Below are 24,688 nucleotides of genomic sequence, written 5' to 3' on the forward strand. Positions count from 1 at the left end.
CCATTTTGAAGCCAAAGTTGTATTATATTTATTTTTCATTTTCATAGTATCGTATTTAAGTTTATTCTAAATTGTAAAAGTATTAGATTAGTTGTATTTTTCAATTTTAAATAAATGTAATAAGATGAAGATTGAAGATAAAATACAAAATGCTTTTGGCTTAGAAGATGGCGAACATGTCAAGTAGACAACGATGGCATTTGTCAAGTTTTCACTTGATTCTTGAATCAAGTGGGAGCTACGATATTACCCTTAGTTTGACCTCTTGATCCCATGTCGGCTCATGAGATCAAGCATAGGATTTTTGGGCTAGGCTATGTGTGTGTGATGCATGGTATGGTTGTGTTTTATTTTTTCGCATTTATATTTAATTGTCGATTATAATATATGCTAAATGTTTTTTATGAAAACATCAAATAAAACTAGTAACGAGTTTCAAATGTTAAAATTGATGATTTTAAAAAGGTTAAACTCTAACGAGTTTAAAGTTAAATATTTTTTTGAAACTCAAATAATATATATGAGCGACATCTTTTAAAAATGTTTTAAAATGATACACAATGTGTATTTGTTATTTTTTTTATATAAAATAAAATAACAAACTAGACGCATAAACACGATCGACATATATAAAATTGGTTAAAATGATTTTTAACAAATAGTGTAGTTAATCTTGTGTGCATGCATTATTCGTTAACACCAACATTTTCAAAATACCCGTCAAATTTAAGTCATGTCATCCAATGAGCTCGCAAACACTCCTCGTTATTTTTTGATTACGGTGAGACCTAATCGAATTATAGCCACGAGGTGGATTTTCAGTTACGAGTGAGACTAGGCTGAATTTCCACTGTTTTCAAATTGGACGACTTAATCGTATTCACGGTGAGACCTGAGTTAGAGGCAAGGATGGGACAAACATGCCAACAGATAATAGTGGTTTATTAGACTACACATATCTCAAGGTCCCATAAAGATCTAAAAGTTGCACCTGTGATGCAATTGGTACTCACTACCTACCAGTAGACTCTATAACTGCTAGCTGATCAACAGATGTAGTTATGGAACCTCTATGTGGATCTTAGGCTTTCGTAAATTAATTGTTTTTAAATATATTAAAACTTGGATAATTAATTTATTAAAGTATTATATCGAAAATACTAAAATTGAACCTTGTTCTTTTGTAGATGTCAAACTATCAAAATGTAAACCAAAACACCCTCCGTTCTTTGTTGGAGAAGGAGAAACTCAATGGTTCAAACTTCCTCGATTGGTACCGCAACCTGAGAATTGTTCTCAAATATGAAGGGAAGTTGAACAAAATTGAAGAACCCTTACTCGAAGCTCCTCCTGAGACAGCTACTGCTGCTCAAAAGAATGCTTATCAGAAGTTATTTGATGAGCAAGAGAAGATAGCTTTAATCATACTTGCTAGTATGACTTCTGACCTCCAAAAGGAAATGGAAGATCGTACAGCATATGATATGATGACTGAGCTAAAAAATATGTTTCAAAAATAGGCTAGTCAAGAGTTATATGAAACTTATAAGCTTCTTCAAACATGCAAAATGGAGGAGGGTTAATCAGTGAGCTCTCATGTCTTGAAAATGAAAAGCTACATTGACCGATTGGAAAAACTTGGAACTACCTTGCCGCCTAACTTGGCTGTGAACACGGTTTTGGTTTCACTACCAAAATCGTATCACCAATTTGTAATGAATTACAATATGCAAGGTTGGGAGAAATCTCTGACAGAGGTGCACTCAATGCTCAAAATTGCTGAACAGGATATTCCATATAAGGTTTTCAATCCAGGTGTCCTGATGATTAGGGATGGTAAGGTGAGAAAGAATAAGCCGAAAACTTGGGAAAAAGGAAAAGGCAAGTCAATTGCTAAGAAAAAGATTCCACCACCTCCCAAGAAAGAAAAACCAGCGAAAGACGCCGAATGTTTCCACTGTGGAAAAGTTGGTCACTGGAGGAGGAACTGTCCTTCCTACCTATCTGAGTTAAGAAAAGGCAAAGCTGGCCAGACCAGCAAATCAGGTATATTTCATATACAGTTATATACTTTTTTTAGTGATTCCTGGATTTTTGATACTGGTTGTGGTACTCACATCTGTAACAATATGCAGGGAATGAGAAGAAGTAAGAGACTGAAGAGCAACACACTAGACTTAAGAGTGGGGAATGGGGCTCGAGCTGCTGTCGAAGCTATTGGCACCTATGAGCTTACTCTACCTAGTGGTCTTATTATTTTGTTGGAACAATGTCATTATGCTCCTAGTATTACGAGCAATGTAATTTCAGCTTCTCTTTTAAAAAATGTTGGTTTTGAACTTACATTTACGCACTTTGGTATTTCAGTTTCTAAGAATAATGTATTTTATTTTAATGCTATTCCACATGATGGTATTTTTGAAATTGATATGCATGGTGTAATTTCAAATAATAATTCTGTATATACATGTACTGCCAAACGAGTCAAGAAAGACTTGAATAATACCTATCTATGGCATTGTCGTCTTGGTCATATAAACAAACAACGCATTTCAAAACTCCAATCTGATGGGCTTTTGGAATCAACTGGCTCTGAGTCATTTGATGTATGCGAGTCATGTTTATGTGGAAAGATGACAAAGGCTCCTTTCTCCGGTTTAGGTGAAAGAGCTAAAGATCTTTTAGGACTAATACATACTGATGTATGTGGCCCTTTTAGAACTATGTCTAGAAATGGTGAATCATACTTCGTTACATTTACTGATGATTATAGTAGATATGGTTATGTTTACTTGCTGAAACATAAACATGAAGTTTTTGAAACATTCAAAATCTTCCAAAATGAAGTAGAGAATCAACTTGGAAAGACCATTAAAGCCCTTCGCTCTGATCGGGGAGGGGAATATATGAGTCAAGAATTTTTGGACCACCTGAAGAATTGTGAGATTGTCTCACAGTTCACTCCATCTTACACACCACAGCACAATGGTGTGTCGGAACGGAGGAATCGAACTTTACTTGATATGGTTCGATCTATGATGAATCTAACTACTCTGCCGATGTCTTTTTGGGGTTATGCATTAGAATCTGCTGCACGCATACTCAATATGGTTCCAACCAAGAAGGTAGAAAAGACACCATATGAATTATGGTATGGAAAGAGTCCTAAGTTGTCTTATTTGAAAGTCTGGGGTTGTGAAGCGTATGTGAAACGTGACACTTCAAACAAGTTAGAACCCAGAGGTATCAAATGTCACTTTGTGGGATACCCAAAGAAAACAATGGGTTACTATTTTTACTACCAAGCTGAAAACAAAGTGTTTACTGCTCGGTTTGCTGAATTCTTTGAAAGAGATCTTCTCTTACAAGAAGTCAGTGGGAGTAAAGTAGATCTTGAGAAAATTCAAGAATCACAAAGTGACACACCTTCTGAAGGCACTAGCCAACCACACGATGAAGCTGAACACACTGTTGGTGAGCCAGAACGTGTTGCACCTATACTTCGTAAATCTAGTAGAACTCCTCATCAACCTGAGAGGTTAAATCTTCTGATTAATTCAGATGAACCTCATCTAGGGGATTATGATGAACCCTCTAGCTACGGTGAAGCCATGTCAGATCCAGAATCTAACAAATGGCGAGATGCTATGAAGGCAGAGATGCAGTCCATGAAAGATAATCAAGTATGGGACTTGATTGATCTTCCACCCAATTGCAAGACAGTGGGCAGTAAATGGGTCTTCAAGAAGAAAGCTGACATAGACGGTAATGTAAATACTTTTAAGGCTCGGTTGGTGGCAAAAGGTTATACTCAAACTCAAGGAATTGATTATGAGGAAACTTTTTCACCAGTCGCGAGCATTAAATCAATTAGGATACTTATTGCCATAGCTGCTTTTCATGATTATGAAATATGGCAAATGGATGTCAAAACCGCTTTCCTAAATGGCGACCTAAGCGAGGACGTATATATGGTTCAGCCTGAAGGGTTTGTGAATCCTAAGCATCCTACTAAAGTATGCAAGCTTCTAAAATCCATTTATGGATTAAAGCAAGCATCCAGGAGCTGGAATCTTAAGTTTGATCAGAAAATCAAAGAGTTTGATTTTTCTCAAAACCAAGATGAGCCCTGTGTTTACATTAGAGCTAGTGGGAGCAAAGTTGTCTTCTTGATCTTGTATGTTGATGACATATTACTTATTGGAAATGACATTCCAACTTTGCAAGATGTCAAATCTTGGCTTGAAAAATATTTTGCCATGAAAGATCTTGGAGAAGCTAAGTATATTCTTGGAATCAGGATCTATAGAAATAGATCCAAAAGGCTTATTGGTTTGAGTCAAAGTACATACATTGACAAAATCTTGCGAAGATTTAACATGCAAAACTCCAAGCGCGGAGCATTGCCCATGCAAAAGGGCATAACCTTGAGCAAGTCTCAAAGTCCTATCACACCTGATGAGATAAGAAGAATGAAATGTGTTCCGTATGCTTCGGCTATAGGATCCATTATGTATGCCATGTTATGTACTAGACCTGAGGTATCGTTAGCTTTGTGTTTGACGAGTCGTTATCAATAGAATCCAGGTGAAGAACATTGGATTGCTGTTAAGAGCATTCTTAAATATTTGCAGAGAACTAAAGATATGTTCTTGGTTTACGGTGGTTTGGAAGAAGAGTTGAGTATTAGATGTTATACAGATGCTAGTTTTCAAACTGATCGAGATGATTCTCGATCCCAGTCAGGGTATGTCTTTGTCATGAATGGTGGGGCAGTTGATTGGAGAAGCTCAAAGCAGAGCACAGTTGCACAGTCTACAACGGAAGCAGAATACATTGCTGCCTCAGAAGCTGCTCAAGAAGCTGTCTGGATTAGGAAGTTTATTGCTGAACTCAGAGTAGTTCCCAGCATTGAATCCCCTATGGAAATGTACTGTGATAATTCAAGTGCTATTATACTTGCAAAAGAATCACGTGTACGTAAAGGTAGTAGACACATTCTTCGAAAGTTTGACTACATTCAAGAAGTCGTTGAGAGGAATGATATTAGTATTCTTAAGATTCATACAGATGATAATGTGGCTGACCCGTTCACGAAGCCCATGACACACAACAAGCTTGATGATCATGCTAATAGTATTGGACTTCGTTATGGTGCTGATCTTTTTAATTTGTAATTTAGTATTTGGATATTTTTGGAACATTAAGCAGTTTTATCTTAATGAATTGATATATAGTTGGTATGATCAGTTTCATTTATATCACTATGTTCTATATTAGCATGTTTAATCCATGAATAATTGTTGATTATTCAAAATCTCCATAATCGGTTATGTTATGGGAATAACATGAATTAAGATTAATATGAAGTTTTGGTTATATTTATTGATGATAAATAGTTAACTTGTTGAGACCAAAATTCATATGTATTCATTGATGATGAATGTTGGAATGACCCATCCGAGATGTCACTACATGGATCATTGTCAGTAATGAATCTTTTAGTGATTATGTCTTTATGTCCTTAGACTTGAGATGCACGCCAGTTTTGATGTGTGAAACATTGTACTTTGATATGGTTAAACGTTGTCCTGAATAAGGCTGTTATAAAGGCCATTATTGGGTATAATGTAAAGCTCGTGATAGACACGTGTATGCAATATAGGATTTGTTCCTCTAAAATATTTGGAGTTAGATACTTTTTGAGCTCCTCGATGAATGAATAAGATATTTGTGTGGCCGCACCCAGATGTAATTAAGATGATACTTAATTAATTTGGTGATCTAATTCAGTTCTAAGATCGAGAAACAAAATTGTTAAACAAATGAGAATGACCGATGATCTATATCTCAAGTTTAACTAAAGTATCTGAAACAAAAGGGCGAATGACATTTAAAAACGTACCATAAACAGTTTCGAGAAACTACCCTCACATGAATTTGGGGACAATGACGTGTTGCTAGACGCTTACCATTGTTTGTATAGTTACTTGGTGTTGTGCCATGCACAAGTGGGAGTCTGTAGGATTAATGTGCAAGGTACAACATATAACTATATGGCCAACATCATTTGAGCCTTCGGGGTCACACACATATACACCGAGACGTCAAATAAAATATATATATGATGTATATATATTACTCAAGTAACAAAATAGTAAATCGAAATTAATTCATTTACTATTTATATGAATAGTAAATGAATCGAAATTAATTAATTTACTATTCACATGAAAGCGACATGATAGAAATTATTAATTATAAGTTACATAACATACCCCTAAAGTATTTGAGAAATACGACTTTATGATAGTAATTTGAATTCACGGGTTCATTTAAAAGGTTCACGGGTAAAATATTAAAATAAAATATCTATATATATTGTACCATATTACGGAGTAATTTATCTCTCATTCTTCTTTTGATGAACTAAAAAATTTTGATTTCATAATATTAACCAAAGGTTGATTAATATTACTTGGGTTTGGACTAGCATCCATTGACGGTCGTTTGAAGTGTAGTGTGGACTATCCAAAGAGACGGTCATACTTTTGATCGTAAGTTTCTCTCCGTCTCATCAATTTCTCCAAGAAAGGTATATCGTCAACTCCTCTTTTATTTTATATTCATGACAATTATTATGGTGTAACTGGATCATTGTGAAAGATTAATCGTGTGCATGTTTCATTAAATAAGTGAAAATTTAATCTTGTTAAATTTTGTTCATAAAATAATAAAAGATTATTATTTTAACTATTCGATGCGTTAATCTGTTTTGGTAAAAGTACACACGATTTTTCATCATATTGGTGATACCCTGACTTCGATCCCCATAAGGGAGGTCAGGGATTCAATCCTCATGAGCTGCAAAATATTTTCTTTGAGGTTATCTGTCCATTTCATGGGCCTCGGAGGTTAGAGACGTCTTGCAGTTGAGCCTCAACCGAGGGGCTTTTACTACACGTGATGCCCAAGTGTATTCGTCGTGAGTTTCCTCCTAAGGGGCGGTATGACTGTAATGTTCGTACCTTGAAAATGTTCGGGTGGGTGGGTTTCGAAATCGCGTTCGGAACCGGTCACTTACTCTTAATTGCCGTTAAAAAAGGAGATACTCAGGTCGAAGTAAGGTGTCATCGGACGTCCAACATGCAGTCTCACGATCGGGTATGAGTGTCTGGAAGTTGCCATCATATACTATCACGGGGCGGAAGGCTGCGGGAAGGAAGGGCAGGTTGGGCGTGTCAATTTCCATATATTTGGGTTTGATTAATTTTTAGTTTTAATTCCAATAAATAAATAATTGAAAGTAATAATTCAGTGTAGATTTGAATTTTCTAATTATATAATAGTAAACTTTTTTCAAGTTATTTATTTGTTACATACATAAATAATACTCCATAATGTGATCAGAATTTATTTATTTTTCTTTTTTGGAGGAATAGAGAAAAAAACCCCACAAAATAGAAAGTTAAATTTTTTGAATGGATCTCACGGTCGCGATAAATGAAATTAAAGGTGTATTCTCTGCTCCCTTGTTTCTACTTGTTCGTGTATTTTCGTTGTAATTATTTGTGTCAGCTAGTATATTGCCGATAACATTTCTTGTAATTTCATTGGTGGTTGGTAATAAAGTTCATCTTTGCTTTTCAAAAAAATAATATAAATAAATAAAATAATATAGCCATTCTAGATTCATTTTTATTTTACTAATAAGATAAGTTGAAATACTCCATCATTCGTATTTCCATCCAAATTAGATCAATAACCACCACCGGAAAATGGCTATTTCCACCGTCGCCACACAAACTATCACCTTACAATCATCCATCCCTTATCGCACTTCATCAATATCAACAAAAACATCTTCATTTTCTTCTTCAAATTCATCTTTTTTCACCAACACCTTTAAGCCGTTAACCCTACCTACTCATGGAAACAGATCCAGTCAGCTCAAGAATAAAAAATCAGCCTTTTCTTGTACTTGTTTGTTCGGACTTGGTGTACCGGAGCTTGTAGTAATTGCCGGCGTCGTTGCGCTTGTTTTTGGCCCTAAAAAGCTGCCGGAAGTTGGTCGGAGTATTGGCAAAACCGTCAAGAGCTTCCAACAGGTCACTCGTTATACTCTGTCATTTGTTACTTTTATTATTTATATTCATATTTATTAATATTATTATTAGTTACTGTTGTTTGTATATATCAATTTGTTTAACTTAAATTATGTAATTAACCAAATACTGTAACATATATTAGCAAATAACATAGCTAATCATGACTTGAAATAGGTAATAAAATTGAATTATGGCCAAATGTTATGTGGGAGTGCATGAATTTATTATTTTAACCATAGGTGTATACAATGTAAATGTAATCATCATAAGTTCATAACATGAATTTGTCAATTCTTTTGTCTTTTCAATATTGATGGATAAATGTGATTGGAGATTGCATTAATTTTGTTGCCAGGACTAATGTTCATTGTTGTAAAAGTCCCCCGACTAGACTAATCTTCGACTAGTTGAAGATTTAAAGTAGTTCGACTAGTGTCTGATTTAGCATATTAATTTGGTCCAAGTCGTCGAAAGTCTAATTTAGTAGGTTAAAGTGGGATTTATTAGTTCAAAGTCGGATTTATTTAGTAGGTTAACGTGGGATTTATTAGTCGGATTTGTTTGGCCATCAGTCAAAGTAGGTCAAAAACAGTCAAATTCGATCAATGTTCGACTAGTCCCTAACTACTCTCTGACTTGGCCGATTGGTCCTTTCAAGTTCCTTACCGACTAGGCATGGCAATGGATCGGATATGGATCGGGTGACGCCATATCCATATCCACATCCATATCCATTTAGTTTTTGTTCATCCATATCCATATCCATTTACATTCAGTTCATCCATCCATATCCATATCCAGTGGATTAAGCGGGTTAATGGATATCCATTGGATACTTTAGAAATGTTATAGTATTTTCTAATATGTAATGAAAACAAAAAAGTAATATAACAAAAATAAACTTAACATAACATAAATTAAAATCCTTCTACTAGACTTTATGACTTTTGTCGAATATTCAATACAATTTGTTAAATTTACCATCAAACATTGATTATGACAAATTATATGTCTAATATTTATGTATTTTAAGTTAGATTTACATGTTTTGTTGTGATTCCTTATAATGAATTCATTATATAGTTGCAAACAAAATGTATATGTAATGATAAATACATTTGTAATAGGTATTTTATATTCATGTATCTATATTTTTGTATTTGTATATGCATTTCGGGTGTAAATGGATATATCCATGGATGAAATATTTCATCCATATCCATATCCATATCCATTTAGGTTCATCCATATCTGTATCCATATCCATTTAAGGTCATCCATATCCGCTTTAAGCGGATCGGATCGAGTGGATATCCATCGGATTGGATGATCATTGCCATCCCTATTACCGACTAGTCCCCGGCTAAGATCTTACTAGCTTGCTAATGTTATCAACTTATGATGTTTTACATATAGCTACGATCTATGAAAAGATGCGAATGTCTTTTAATCGTTTAATTTCCCAGTATAAACTTGTTTTATATTCCATGATGATAAATATTCAAACGTCTTTTCGTTTGTAATCTAATATGGAAGATAAATGAGCTAGATATGAAATGTGTATGGAGCTAGATATACTCATTAGTCCCTGTTTATGCAATATATAGGCGAAGCTCACAAGTTCGATTCCTATCCCATGCTTATTTGACCATGGGTTACGCAATTTACGTCCCTCATGTTGGCCATGGGACTAGTTGATGGGGCCGTTTGAGCAGTGGCGACTCTAGTAAGAAACCTGTGGGGTCACGGGACACCACTATTTTAAAAATTTTCAGTAGAAAATATCCTTTAAATTGTATACGACACACCACTAAATTTAACTGCAGGACCCCATATATTTTTCAAATTTATAGTTTTTCTTTTAAATTGTGTAGGACATCACTAAATTTAACTACTCGTACTCCATATATTTTTCGAATTTGTAGTTTTTTGAAAGTAAACTACCACTAAAATAACATTCAAATATAATTAATACTAGGAAAAAAATTTCGGGACCCCATTGAGTTATAATCCAGGAATCGCCACTACGTTTGAGTGTCGGTTACCCTTCTTATTTTTAGACTTGAGCATTATGCAATGTCGATTTCTGCTATTGTGCAGAGGTTGTTTGCTATAGGAATATATTCTAACTTATTTTTATATGTATATACATAGTGACTTCGATTTAAAAAAAAAAGAAGAGAAGTTAAATCGACTCCCTAACAGCGGGCCCTACAGACCTGTTGAACGGCTACATGAGCTCTCAAGTTTTAAGTGTTTAGGTTGAATGATATATCCTATGAGCCCCTTAGGTGGTAGAGTAACTTTAGCGTCATTGGGTTGAGTCTAATTTGATTAAATGTTTACAGGCAGCAAAAGAATTTGAAACGGAGTTAAAAAAGGATCCTGAAACACTTGGAGAGTCATCAGACATAACCAATGTCAGTGAGAAGGAGCCCGAAGACTTGAAAGTGCCATCCACGAAAGACAGTTTGTAAAAGTTTTGCACTTGGCATATAGTCTTCTTGTAATGTTAGTGTTGTCGTAACACGTTTTAGGCATGTTTGATAGCTAAAAATCACATCATGAAATTCTATTTATGTTGTTCTGATGAGTATGTATGAATGGAAGTCGTTTTTGATCGAGTTTAATTCACTTTTTGATGCTTTGAGCGTTATCTAATTTTTTTTTTTTTTTTTTTTTTTTTTAAAGCAAAAAACTGAAATTAAATATATAAAGACTTTTCACGAAAAAGTGAAAAAAAAAAAAAAAATCTTACAAGAACATAATACATCAAACTGGGCTTACAAAACTTTCTTGCCCATTTGATAAGAGCTATCAGCAAAAATGCATACAACACTAAATTGAAAAAAATTACACTAGCAGCTAGCATTACAATTTACAACCAACATGCAACCTAGCACTATGAACTTAAAAGATGCCAACATAATTTAGTATTCACTAAATGTGATGCTTTGAGCGTTATCGATTATAACAAAAACGCAGTATAAAGTTATTATTTAAAGTTATTATAACAAAAACGTAGTATAAAGTTGGTTATAACAATTTAATATATGATCATTTTGCTGATACTTTTAGAGCGATAGGATAATGTAGCCCAAAAACTCTTCTTTTCCGCCTCACTTAAACCCGCGTGAGGTGCGTATGCACTAATGACCGTGAAAGTCTCCTCCTTAATAGTTAGACTAACCGACATAATCCTATCGCTAAACCTACCCACGTCAACAACGTTATCCTTAAGGGAGAACTTAGGACATGTAGGGACTGTAAGGTCCTTCCGGCCTTGACGTGCTCCTCCCAGCATAGATTGTTGGTTATGGATCTAGTCACTAGGGGAAAAGTTGGTAGGAGGGCCATGGTTGTGCAACCTAGAATCCTTTGGAAGAACCTGCATGGAGCGAATGCAGATACTTTTAGAGCGACTGTTGCTGATAGATTGAGTGTAGAAGGGGATAATGTAGCCCAAAATGACGTAGACCAGATATGGAACCGCATGGCGTCCACTATCAGGGATGTGGCGAAAGAGGCCTTAGGGGTGGCAATAGGGACATCGAGAGCCCATAAGAGTAGTAGAGAATCGTGGTGGCTTAGTGACGATGTCCAAACGAAAGTCGCGTTAAAACAGACGAGGTTTAGGGAGCTTGTTACTTTTGGAGAAGGGACGCCGGCAGAGAGAACTAGGGTAGAAGAAAGATATAAAGAAGCTAAAAGAGAAGCAAAGAAGGCTGTAGCAATTGCAAAAGACAAAGCATATGAAGATCTATATAGGAAACTAGACTCTAAAGAGGGAGCTAATGACATATATAGGATAGCTAAAGCTAGGGAGCGAAGAAGTAGAGACTTAGTTAACGTCAAATTTATCAAGGATGAAGCGGGTCAAAGTATAGTGAGAGAAGACCTTATTAGGAAAAGATGGGAAGAGTATTTTGCATCCCTTTTCGGTAGGGAAAGACCCGAGCGGAACGGGGAACTCCACGAGGTTCGTGAGTATCAAAACAACTGTTTCTGCACGAGGATTAACCAGGAGGAAGTTAGATCGGCCCTACGAAAGATGGGGAGAAACAAGGCAGTAGGACCAGACCAAATTCCGATTGAGGCGTGGAAGTGCCTTGGAGACGATGGGGTTAGATGGTTGACAAACCTTTTCAACACGACGTTTAAAAGCGCAAAGATGCCTATGGAATGGAGACTCAGTGAGGTTATTCCCATTTATAAGAACAAGGGAGATGCGCAAATATGTAGTAATTACAGAGGCATAAAGTTACTTAGTCATACTATGAAGCTTTGGGAGAGAGTGATTGAGACGAGGCTCCGACGCGAGACAAAGGTTTCAGAGAACCAATTCGGTTTCATGCCAGGACGCTCGTCGATGGAGGCGATTCACATCGTTAGAAGCCTTATGGAGAAGAATAGGGAAAAACAAAAGAACCTACACATGGCATTCCTAGACTTGGAAAAGGCCTATGACTGTGTCCCGCGTGAACTGATTTGGAAGACACTTAATGTTAGGGGTGTCCCAAGTAGATATATAAGAACTATTAGAGATATGTACGAGGGGGTGAAGACTCGTGTACGTACGACGGTAGGTAACACTGAGTTTTTCCCTGTAGAGGTAGGTTTACATCAGGGATCGGCCCTTAGCCCATATCTTTTCGCTTTGATCATAGATGAACTGACTTAAAGAATTCAAGACAACATCCCATGGTGCCTAATATTCGCCGACGATATTGTATTAGTTTTGGATTCCCAGGATGAGCTTAACAGAAGGCTAGAGCTATGGAGGATCGCCCTAGAATCAAATGGACTACGGATTAGCAGACTTAAATCTGAGTACCTTAGATGTGATTTCAAGACGAGCGAAGAGGAACAAGAGGATACAGTGGATGTCCGAATTGGGGATCAAATTTTACCTCCACAAGAGTCCTTTAGATATTTAGGCTCGATGCTCCACAAATCGGGAATGATAGATGAGGACGTGACGCACCGTATACGAGTAGGATGGTTGAAGTGGAGGGCAGCAAAAGGCGTGTTGTGTGACAAGAAGGTACCCCTTAAATTGAAAGGGAAATTCTTCAAGGTGGCTATCAGACCAGCCATGTTATACGGATCAGAGTGTTGGCCAATGACGAAAGCCCAGGAGAGGAGGATGGAGGTGGCAGAAATGAGGATGCTTAGGTGGACGTGTGGTAAGACCATGCTAGATATGATACCAAATGTAGTTTTTAGGGAGAACCTGGAAGTTGGGAACATAACCAACAAGCTGAGGGAAGGACGACTTAGATGGTTTGGGCATGTTATGAGGCGCCCACTTTTAGCCCCGGTTAGGAGAGTCGAGACCCTCGTTGTTGGGGGCGTAAGGAGAAGGGGTAGACCCAAACGTAGGTTGGAGGATAGATGGAAGCTTGACATGAAAGAGCTTCTACTGACGGAGGACATGACTTCTGATAGGAGCCTGTGGAGGAGTAGAATTAGAACTTTTGAGTAAGTTTTTTTTTTTTTTTTTTTTTTTTTTTTTTTTTTTTTAATGTGTAATATATATTTATTTTACAACCATATATATATATATATATATATATATATATATATATATATATATATATATATATATATATATATATATATATATATATATATATATATATATATATATATATATATATATATATATATATTTTTTTTTTTTTTTGTCTACATATTTCCTCGTCGTATTTATAGATTATTCGATGGTCTGTTTATGTATCTAGGTATAGGTTTTCGTACATATGTTTATATGTATACCTGTATATGCCTCTGTACCTATGTGTGTGTTTTTAGGTTATATAAGTACCTGTGTATATGTTTGTATCCGTGTATGTATGCATGTATATGTATCTAGGTGTATGTATGTGTGTATTTATGTGTGTATATGTTTGTATCCGTATATGTGTGTATGTATATGTATGTATGTATGTATGTATGTATGTATGTATCTAAGTGTATATATGTATGTTTGTATATATACCTACGTTTGTATCTATATGTATACATGTTTAGGTATAAGTATTGATATATGCTTATGTGTGTGGGGGTATACATATATATATGTGGGGTGTGTTAGTGTGTATGTGTAAATGTTTTTTTTTTTTTTTTTTTTTTTTTTTTTTTTTTTGCATGTCTAATTGATTTCTCATATCTCTGCGCATTATATTATTCAAGCTATCTGTCATACTTATGTGCATCACTACTATATTAGTCTTCTTTTATGACTACCACGTATGGTTGCATCTCCCTAGGCGCACATAACTTTTACAGGTACATATGTCCGCATTATTTCGTTTGGATGAGCAGTTTCTGGCCGGAGGTCCTTTAGGAAGCAATCTCTTGACTGTCGAGTAGAGGGAGAGACGATCTTATCTAGTCGCGGGTTCTATAACCGCAAGTGGAGTAGGGATTTTCTTCTAGTCTAGAGTACGAGGAATGATTGTCTACACTCCACCTCCCCCATACCCTACATTCGTGAGATTGGGTATTGTTGTTGTTGTTATTTGCTGACATTTATATTGTGTTAGTGGCAAGGTTGTGTAAGTCACTAGTTGGGACTAGTCGTTCGGAACCTTGAAGTGATTAATTGGTCTAGTAAGAGACTAGTTGAACTGTAGACCGAATAAATACAACTTTTGAACTAACATATTCAAGTTTGACAGACTAGATTGGACTTTTGAACTAACATGTTCGAGTTTGACGGACTAGATCGGAGTTTTGACAACTTTACAACACAATCACATAATTTATTTCTTTTTATTTTATTTAAATACATTATATATTATTATTTACTCAAGATTATATTATACCTTATATCTAATTGAGACAGTCCAAATGAATAGTATTATTTGTACTATCTCAATCTCACACTAAGGCCCCTCAAACTTTATCCAAAGTAAGAATCTGCTCCTCCCCAATTTCCCCAAAAAAACCCCACACCCTCGAGAAAATACAAAACACCCCCAACCCTACCCCCTTACCCCGACCCGACCCTACTCGCCTTCCCGTTATTATAACTATAATAATATTATATAATATATTTCGTCCATTCACCTTTTTTTTTATTTTTTTTTGTTTTCACCTTTTTTTTTCTTTTTCCAAAAAAACCCCAAACTTCGTTCAAAAATTAAAACCGTCCCCCCAAACAGGGGAGTAAAGTGTCAAATAACCATTTTCATAAAAAATCTTAACTAAACTTCACCCAAATATTCAACGGGTCATATCTTCTCGCTCGATACGAGTTAAATTTTTCCGACACCATCGTTAAACTCGGAATAATTTTAGGAACACAATGTCACTAACTATACGCAAAATAGAATCTTTTTAAAAAATGCTAAATATTTGAGGTACTTTTCATACACGTTGATTTTGCGTTAAATTTTTAAAAGTCGACAATTCCATAGCGAAACGCGGAGATGCACATAACACATATATTGTTAATTTAAAATAACATTTAAATCTTTCACGGATTATACATTTTAGTTCGACTCGAGTTGCGCTTCAACGACATCATCGTTAGCCACGAAATAATTTTACAAACTAAACGCACTAAAATACATTGAAAACCGAACTCCCGGCTCGAAGCAAGGGTTCGTAAACTAGTTTATCACATCACTCATAATACAACATTTACTACAAAGATCTTGTATTTCCACAAGAGTGTCATGTCAAAGTAATTGTCCAACACTACTACATTTGTCTTTACCATATAAAGTCAAAATTACTCCCGTCGTCCTTGAACATATAGTGAAATCATACGCGTCGTCCTCATAGTTTTTTTTTTTTTTTTTTTTTTTTTTTTTGCGTTCGTCGTCAATAAACTTGCATTTTATAACGTACGTCGTCCTTCTGTTTACTGTCCGTCTATTTGAGCTGTTAGCCTTCAGCATGTGCCAAACATGTGAGGGCAATTTTGTCATTTTATCTCTTTGAAAGTTCAGGGACGACGGGCGTAATTTTTTCTTTCTTCCTTTATTTTCATCTTTCATCCTCAATATTATTTACTACTACTATACAAATCCAGAAATCAAAATTCAGATTCATCTTATGTTCTGCTACTGTACATCATCTTCATGGAGCCAAAAAATCAAATTTGATTATTCATGTATCTCATCACGAATTGATTACAGAAATTCGTTCCTTATACGATCCTAACCTTCGTGCATCAACAACAACAACAACAAAACCCAATACCACATAAGTGGTGTATGTGGGAGGTGAGCTGTAGACAATCCTTCCCCTATCCGAGAATAAAGACAAGTCATTTCTCCCCAAGAGTGAAAACACTCTCAAAAGTAGAGAAAGTCATCCATCTCTCTATTCGACGGATAGAGAGATAAATTCATTTGAGCTCCGGATCGTTTTAGAACGAAACCGAGAAAAGTAAAAGTGCAGATCTCTACATTTTCATTTGGGAAGAATATTCAAATGAAATCTATATTTAAGTTGAGATTGAGGGGACAAATCTCAGCCTTTAGATTGAGATTGATCAATGGATCAGATTAAAAGTCCCAATATATGGCGGAGGGGTATTTTCGTCCACACAGGCAAAATATGTTATACACCCACCGCTTGGAATTTCATTCAATCGTATCTGTATTTCACACACAAACACACACTTCTTTCTAGGGTTTCAACATCGAACGCTAATTTCCTTCGATCAACACCGATCAAAGCTGCCATTATCAACAATCATCAACAGCTATACACATTAATCGATTATCTTCTATCAAACATGGCTAAATCGGAGCATTCTCTAATCAAAAAATCGTCGTCGGCTGAAAAGCATGTTTCGGCTAATAAAAAAGCTCCGGCCAAAACTACTGGTAATTTTAACAAGTTTTGTTGATGTTCGTTTTTAATCAATCAAGTTTGTTTGTATTCCTTTGATGATTTCAAATTTCAGGGTTTCGTCATATAGCATTCGTGTGTGTGCTTCTTTAAGCACATGATTTTTGTTGTGATTGTTTAATTTGTGCTTTTTATCTTCTGTATGAGTTGCACATTTGTTGTTCTTAAATCAGATTGCATGTATAAGTTTTGTTATTACCTTTTAGGTTTTATCAATCACATGTGATTATTACAAGAAATCACTTTCGAATACACATTTAGCTGTTATATTTGCTTCTTTAATCACATGTTATTCGTTGTGATTGTTTAATATGTGCTTTTTATCTTTTGTATGAGTTGCACACCTTTTAGGTTTTATTCAATCACATGTGATTATATAATAAATCACTTTTGAAATCTGTTAACAAATGTTATTTGCTTCTTTAATCACATGTTATTTGTTGTGATTGTTTAATATGTGCCTTTTATCTGTGTATGAGTTGCATATCTGTTGTTGCTAAATCAGAGTGTAAGTATAAATTTTGTGAGTATATGTAACACGGGTGTCGCAATAGATCTATCTTACTTGAACAGGATCTGTTCTATAGGTTCTTGCCTCTGTATTCTTGACTCCTAAGAAGACAGAAACCCATGTCTGGTTGATGAATCAGGACCATGTAACTAGAGCGTGATTAACATAGCCTATGGTTTCGAGTTTCGACAATGGCTCGGTAGAGGATCGTTGCCAACTCATCTGATGGGTTCTGGCATGGTTACATGGTTGTCTGACAGACAAATAATTTTTATTGTAACACCCGTGTTACATCCGTCCCACATCGGTTGGAGAGGGGAACGAAGCATGCCTTATAAGGGTGTGGAGACCTTTCCTAGCATGACGCGTTTTGGAACCACAAGCGCAGCAGATCTCATGAGAACTCTGCAGTTAAGCGTGCTCAGGCGAGAGCACTACCGGGATGGGTGACCTCCTGGAAAAGTGCTCGTCGTGTGTGGTTGTCAAGAAAAATCCGTGCGCCTACGGGTAAAGCGGACAATATCATGTTACGGGGAACGTTTACCTGGGATGTTACAGATGGTATCAGAGCCAGGCCCCGGACCAAACGTGCACAGCGAGGACGCTGTGTCCCATTAGGGGGGAGGATTGTAACACCCGTGTTACATCCGTCCCACATCGGTTGGAGAGGGGAACGAAGCATGCCTTATAAGGGTGTTGAGACCTTTCCTAGCATGACGCGTTTTGGAACCACAAGCGCAGCAGATCTCATGAGAACTCTGCAGTTAAGCGTGCTCAGGCGAGAGCTCTACCAGGATGGGTGACCTCCTGAGAAAGTGCTCGTCGTGTGTGGTTGCCAAGAAAAATCCGTGCGCCTACGGGCAAAGCGGACAATATCATGTTACGGGGAACGTTTACCTGGGATGTTACAGTATATTCTAGGTTTTTTCAATCACATGTGATTATACAAGAAATCACTATGGAATTCACATTTAGCTGTTAACAAATGATATCACCTTTGATTTGTTTTGTTCAATGTTACTGATTTACTTTTGTAAACCACATTTTTCAGGTAAAAGAAAACACCAGTCTGTTACCAATGCCGTTGATAATCCCAAACAGAAACATAAAGTTAAGGCGATTGTGGTACACAAAGTTAAGGATGTTCCTTCTGATGATGAAGTTGAGTCTAAGCTACCTGCTCTTAGGCTAAGGACAACACCGGCGCAGTTTGCAAAGGTGATGTGTTCGTTGACCCCCGAACAAAAAGTTTGTGTCACGAGACTTGGGTTTCGTTCTTTAATTGGGTTTAATATAGACCAATTGCCGGGTAATCTTGTTTACTATGTTGTTGACAATTTCGATGGTGATGAGATGATAATAAAGACTCAAAAAGGAAACATTAAGGTTGATTCCCAAGCTGTCCACGATGTGTTTGGACTCGAAGATGTTGGTACTGATATAGACACCTTGGAACTCAAGCTTGGTAGTCTTTTTGTTCAAAATTGGTTGAATCAGTTTCCACCACCCCCGTTTGTCACCCGTTCATCTTCACTGTGTTCTAAGATCCTGACCTCAACCGAAGTTGATAGTATCTTTCAGATGAACTTTATCATGTTGTTTGCAAGCACGATGGTGTCATGTGAAAGAAATGGGAAAGTGAGTTCGTATGTGTTGATGAGGTTGTCTGACGATGTTGATATTTCAAGTATCAACTGGTCCATGTTTCTTCTTTCTTCATTGAAATATAGCAAAATTGGATGGAACAGAAATGATCCCAACTGTTTCTACACTGGTGCTGCTACTTTTCTCACCGTGAGTTATCTTTTCATTATCTATATATCATATATGATTTTCAACAATCTTTTTTACGAATTGGTTTGATAACTATGATTTTTTTTTCGTGTTTGTTTCTTAGCTGCTCTATCTCGACCGTACAAAGTTTGATTCTTTTCCTGTTGTACGTGGGCGTCCAGTTTTCAAGAACTGGAAAGGAGCCATTGTGGTTCGTGCAAAGAAAGAGGCTGAGCTCGGATCATTTGGGCTGTTGGAACTTGCAGATGAATATGACGAAGAAGCAGAAAATGGGGAGGGTTTTCTCAAACTTGAAGATGAGGATAAGGCTGATCTGCGTGCGATTGAGGTAGTTTTTTTTCTTTTCTTTTTTATAATTCAAACACCTGTTTTTACTAATTAAATCATGCTGTGTTAGTATGATTTTTTGTATACAATCACCCGTGATTGAATTTTTGTATACAATCACATGTGATTTTATGATATAATCACATGTGATTGATTTTTTGTATACAATCACCTGTTTTCACTAATTAAATAATACTTGATCTGATTATACATTCAGTAAATAATATTATATTATGCGAAAACTTTGATCTTTTTTATAACTATTCTAAGCTTTTTGCACATTATATGCAGAGTTATTGTAAAGTTATCGAGGAGAAGTTTAAATTGGTCAATGAGTTGAAGCATTTTTTATCACGGACAATACGTGAAAGTTTGTCCAAGTACCCAGATGAGAAGATATTGATATCTTATGAAAAGAAGTTGAACGAACTCTTTAAAATGGATGTGTGTGATGTGAAGACTGATGATGAGATGGAGGATGAGTCAGAGGGAAAATACGATGATGATGTCAACAATGATGAGTCAGAGGGAAAAGACGATGATGATGAGAAGAAGGCCGAGTCAGAGGGAACTGACGATGATGATGACGACGATGATGATGAGAAGAAGGCTGATTCGGAGAAAAAAGATGAGGGTGATGAGAAGAAGGCTGATTCGGAGAAAAAAGATGATGAATGTGTTGATGTAAACAAGGTTGAGTCTGAGAAAAAGATTGATGATGGGCAATCCAAGGCTGATGATGATGTGAATGATGAGCAAGAAGTTAATCTTGATTCCGATGATCCAATTGTTCCAGTTGTGACAGAAGTTGTAGGTCCAAAGGTTGCTGAGAAAGATGTTGACAAAGATCAAAATGAAGAAGAGTACATATCTTTGACACAATGGTTTAACAACAACGTTAATGAGGTCGTTGATATTTGTGAAATTATATCTTTACTTAATGCACCAACAAGCCTTACATGGTTACCTGTTCATAATACTCCAACAATGATGAATTTAACACCACCTACTTTTCATCTCTTATCTCAGGAGGATAAATATGAGAACAAGGAGTATGATGAAGCTGTGAAATTGTTAGACAAGGGCAAGTTGGCAAGCAGCCCTAAAGTTGGAAAAACGTTACCGAAACAAACGGCTGTCCAGTCAAAGAAATTTTGTAAAAAAGCTATAAAGAAAGATCGGAAAATCGTTCTTAGATCTGCTTATATCAACAAGCTGACTGCTGTGTCTGACATTCTGACAAACTCTGAGCTTATTTTGGCTATGGAATTATTTTCGATGAAGCTTAGCCCTTCGTGAGTTTTCTAAAATTTTTCCTTTTAATACATACAAATCCTTCTGCTTTATAAGCCAATCACATGTGATTATATTATGAAATCACATGTGATTATATTCTGAAATTACATGTATTAAACTAACCCCCCCTTTTTTTTGTTTGTTAGTGAGACTGTTTTTGAATCAAGAAAAGGCAGCATGATACACCGTCTTTGTTTGGAATCACTTTGCCCTGATGTTTATGTTGAGGCTAGTGTAATTGATTTATGGAGCTTTATACTGAACGAAGAGCAAAAGTACAGAGGACAATCTAGCCCGTCTAGGTTTTTTTTCCCTTCTTCAATCATTGTAAGTTTTATCGTTTAAAAATTTTTATGTACTATATTAGCTTGCTGTTTGTATCTGTGTGTTATGGTTCTTAATACTTAGTCACATGTGATTGTTATATATAATCACATGTGATTGTTATATATATAATCACATGTGATTGTTATATATAATCACATGTGATTATTATAGATATATTTACATATTATTGTTATATATGATCACATGTGTTATTTTATTTACAGTATTCTTACTTGTATGACAACAAGAACATGAAAAAGGAAGATAAACTGATGATAATCAAAGAAAGTGCTAATGCTTGGTTTCGATTTTTTCCAAAGCTTGCGTCACTCTGAAAAGTTGATCTTGTATGTTATTTCTGGCTTACATTTGTAGGTCTATTTGCCTTTATATCATAATCAATTATTTGTGTTCTAATAATTTCTTTCTTTTTTGATTTTTACAACAGGTATTTTTCCCAATCTGCAGACATGAGCATTTCTTTGTCTTGGTGATTGACATGAAAGTTCCCAAGCTCTACATACTTGACAACTCTTCGGTAGTTAAAAACTATGCTGCAAGATACGCCAAAGTTTTCAATCTTTTAGTTAGTGTTTATTATAATATCATTACTTGTACGTTTTCCACTTCAATATCAGTTTTTTTTGCTTCCCCTGTTTATACTTACTGTTTTTAAACATCTGCTCAATCATTAATTTAATAACTATTCATTTTTTCTGATTTTGTTTTTTCCAGCTATATGCTTTTGCTGAACATCTGAAATTTCATAAGCATCCTTTTGCAAATCAAATTGAAAAATTGGAACGAATTAGGATTTCGCTGCCATGGAAAACAATAGATAATGTTGTGGATTGTGGCGTGTTTGCTATGTTCCACATGGATATGTTTAAAGCAAGATTAGAGAATGAGTGGTCTGATGTATTGGTGCCTGAGTCGGCTGAACAAAAGAATCAGCTACGAAAGCTGAGGATTCGCTATGCATCGAAGGTTTTGTCGCATGATCTAAACATACATGCTGAGCAGATGTTAAGAAATGCAAGAAATTTTGCCGCATTCCATGAAAAGAAAGATTATAGGAAGGTTATCATTTCTGCAAAACAATCAAGAGGTGTCCGAGTTGAAAAGGCTAAAAATCAAGAGGTGCATGACCAGCAATCTAATGAAGAGTGAAGTTTTTTGAAGATGTATGTTACTGTTCTGCTTTGATAGTTCAGTGTATGGTTAGATGTAGATGGTTGGAAAGATGTGTTTTGGTTAATGACATGCTAGTGGTTAGATGTTGATGGCTCTTTTGGTCAAGATGTTTTTTGGTTAATGACATGCTACTTGATATTTTAATGCATGGTTTAGATGTTCAGATATTTATTGTCTCTAATGCTTGATGGTTATGATTCTTGGTGGTTGATGGTTGATTAAAAATACTATACAGCTACAAGTTATTCCTCATGCAATCACATGTGATTTTTGCATTTGCAATCACAAGTGATAATACATAACAATCACATGTGATATTACATATATAATCACTTGTCTTATTCAATCAAATCTGATTGTAATATAAAATCACGTGATTGAACTACTTAATCACATGTGATTTTAGTATATAATCACAACCGTTAACATACTTTATGTGATATAAAATCACATGTGATTGAACTACTTAATCTCATGTCATTGTCTTATTCAATCACATGTGATTGAACTACTTAATCACATGTGATTTTAGTATATAATCACAACCGTTAATATACATCGTGTGATATAAAATCACATGTGATTGAACTACTTAATCTCATGTCATTGTCTTATTCAATCAAATCTGATTGTAATATAAAATCACATGTGATTGAACTACTTAATCACATGTGATTTTAGTACATAATCACAACCGTTAACATACATTCTTTTACAAATTGATTTTGCAAAGACCTCTCACCACCATTAGGACCCATCACATAGTTTTTGGGTTTAGGAACTAATTGATTTTACATATATTTCTTAATGTCATTGGCTTTATTCAATCACATGTGATTATAATATAAAATCACATGTGATTGAACTACTTAATCACATGTGATTACAGTATATAATCACAACTGTTAATATACATTCTGTAAAATCAAAACCATAAATAAAAAAATGTTCCAAACACATTAACAATTTTTAACAGTTGTTCTTGAAATAAAGTAACAAAATATAAAAAAATGAAAGTCAAACATTTAATAGGAACACCAAAATTAACAATTGTACGAATATAAAAAATAAAAAATAAAAAATAAAATCAACGTTTGTCTTTGTCACAACCCCTGCAATTGTGTTCATGTGATCCACAATTACTGCAAGTAATCTTTCTTTTTTTGCTTTCCAAAATTCCTTTCTATTTTCCACTCATGAGACGCTTATCTTTTCCACAACCTTTGTATCTCCCAACGGGTGGGTTTTGTATGTCTAATGAATTAAGCTTTGAAACACCAACCATTTCTTGTATGACATCATCTTTTTTCTTAAACTGTTTTGGCACTTGAGCCTCAACTTCTTTCTTCACCATTTTAACTTTTTCAAGAAGCACTTGTAGCATCGTTTTATCCTGGCCAATTAGTTCAACACAATCATCAACAACTGATGTGATTTCATTAATAGAATTTTGAACAGCAATGTTTTCGTTGCCATATCTGTTTCTCCTTGATCTTAACTCTGGTGGTATTATATCCCTTCTCCAACGCCTCATTATGTATTTTTCATGGATTTCATCTATATTATCGTTCTTCAATACCCAAAAACAATGTCTACAAAGAAGACCAAATCGTAGATAGTGTCTACATGTACATATTATTGATCCATCTTGGCGGTTATGAAGTACCTTCATAATAAAAAAAGTATGAAACTGATGTATAAGCCAATCACAAGTGATAAGTACCTATTTAAATATGACAACTGATGTATAAGTCAATCACAAGTGATAAGTACCTATTTAAACTATTTTAACAACTGAGATTCAAACTATTGCACAAATGCTATTCCATACATGAAAAAATATGTAAATTAGTTTACCTTGTATTTGAAGAACTCTTTTTCTTCATTCGAGCCTTCCCTTTTATCCTCCATACTTGAGCCTTCATCTTTTTTCCCTTCATCCGAACCTTCATTCGAACCTTCATTTTTCTTCCCTTCATTCGAGCATTCCTTTCTCTTTTCCAATTTCTCTTTAACAACAAATATTTCCGTGTATTCCTCTTTGTCCATTTTATCCAACGAACATTTATACAAAGCTGCAACAATCTCTTGTTGAATAATCAGAAAAATTGTATTCGTGTATACCTTCGATGCATGTTTTTCAATTCTTAGCAACGTTAATAATTTTGGGTTTTTCTTGATTGTCTGTACATCCAAAGATTCTTGTTTTGACCTCTGTTTTAACATGGCAGATTCAAAGCCGTCCATAAAAGTCAACAGA

General features: G+C 35.4%; 2 protein-coding genes and 1 non-coding gene across 3 annotated transcripts; 2 read left to right on the forward strand and 1 right to left on the reverse strand.

The window, feature by feature from the left end:
* The first annotated feature begins 7,766 nt into the window (after positions 1-7,766).
* LOC139857648 (sec-independent protein translocase protein TATA, chloroplastic-like) lies at positions 7,767-10,742 on the forward strand. The gene is made up of 2 exons (XM_071846467.1): positions 7,767-8,108; positions 10,457-10,742. The coding sequence occupies exons 1-2, from the start codon at positions 7,779-7,781 to the stop codon at positions 10,583-10,585; spliced, it is 459 nt and encodes a 152-aa protein (XP_071702568.1). The 5' UTR covers positions 7,767-7,778; the 3' UTR covers positions 10,586-10,742.
* Positions 10,743-17,534: 6,792 nt separating this feature from the next.
* On the forward strand, positions 17,535-17,753 carry LOC139860785 (small nucleolar RNA U3). The gene has a single exon (XR_011763406.1). It is a non-coding gene; the product is annotated as a small nucleolar RNA U3 (small nucleolar RNA).
* A 5,858-nt stretch (positions 17,754-23,611) lies between these two features.
* Positions 23,612-24,675, reverse strand: LOC139859642 (uncharacterized). The gene is made up of 2 exons (XM_071848421.1): positions 24,286-24,675; positions 23,612-23,998 (listed from the first exon to the last, which is right to left on the reverse strand). Exons 1-2 carry the CDS (start codon positions 24,673-24,675, stop codon positions 23,612-23,614), a joined length of 777 nt encoding a protein of 258 aa, XP_071704522.1.
* Positions 24,676-24,688: the final 13 nt, after the last annotated feature.

The sequence above is a fragment of the Rutidosis leptorrhynchoides genome, chromosome 7 (genome assembly GCF_046630445.1).
Source record: "Rutidosis leptorrhynchoides isolate AG116_Rl617_1_P2 chromosome 7, CSIRO_AGI_Rlap_v1, whole genome shotgun sequence".
Classification (NCBI taxonomy): Eukaryota; Viridiplantae; Streptophyta; class Magnoliopsida; order Asterales; family Asteraceae; genus Rutidosis; species Rutidosis leptorrhynchoides.

Excerpts from the sequence above, each read along its gene's own strand:
- LOC139857648 (XM_071846467.1), top strand. The coding sequence starts at position 7,779 with ATGGCTATTTCCACCGTCGCCACACAAACTATCACCTTACAATCATCC. Across the intron at positions 8,109-10,456 it reads CCGTCAAGAGCTTCCAACAG|GCAGCAAAAGAATTTGAAAC; the intron begins GTCACTCGTTAT and ends AAATGTTTACAG.
- LOC139859642 (XM_071848421.1), bottom strand. The coding sequence starts at position 24,675 with ATGGACGGCTTTGAATCTGCCATGTTAAAACAGAGGTCAAAACAAGAA. Across the intron at positions 23,999-24,285 it reads AAGAGTTCTTCAAATACAAG|AACGATAATATAGATGAAAT; the intron begins GTAAACTAATTT and ends TGGGTATTGAAG.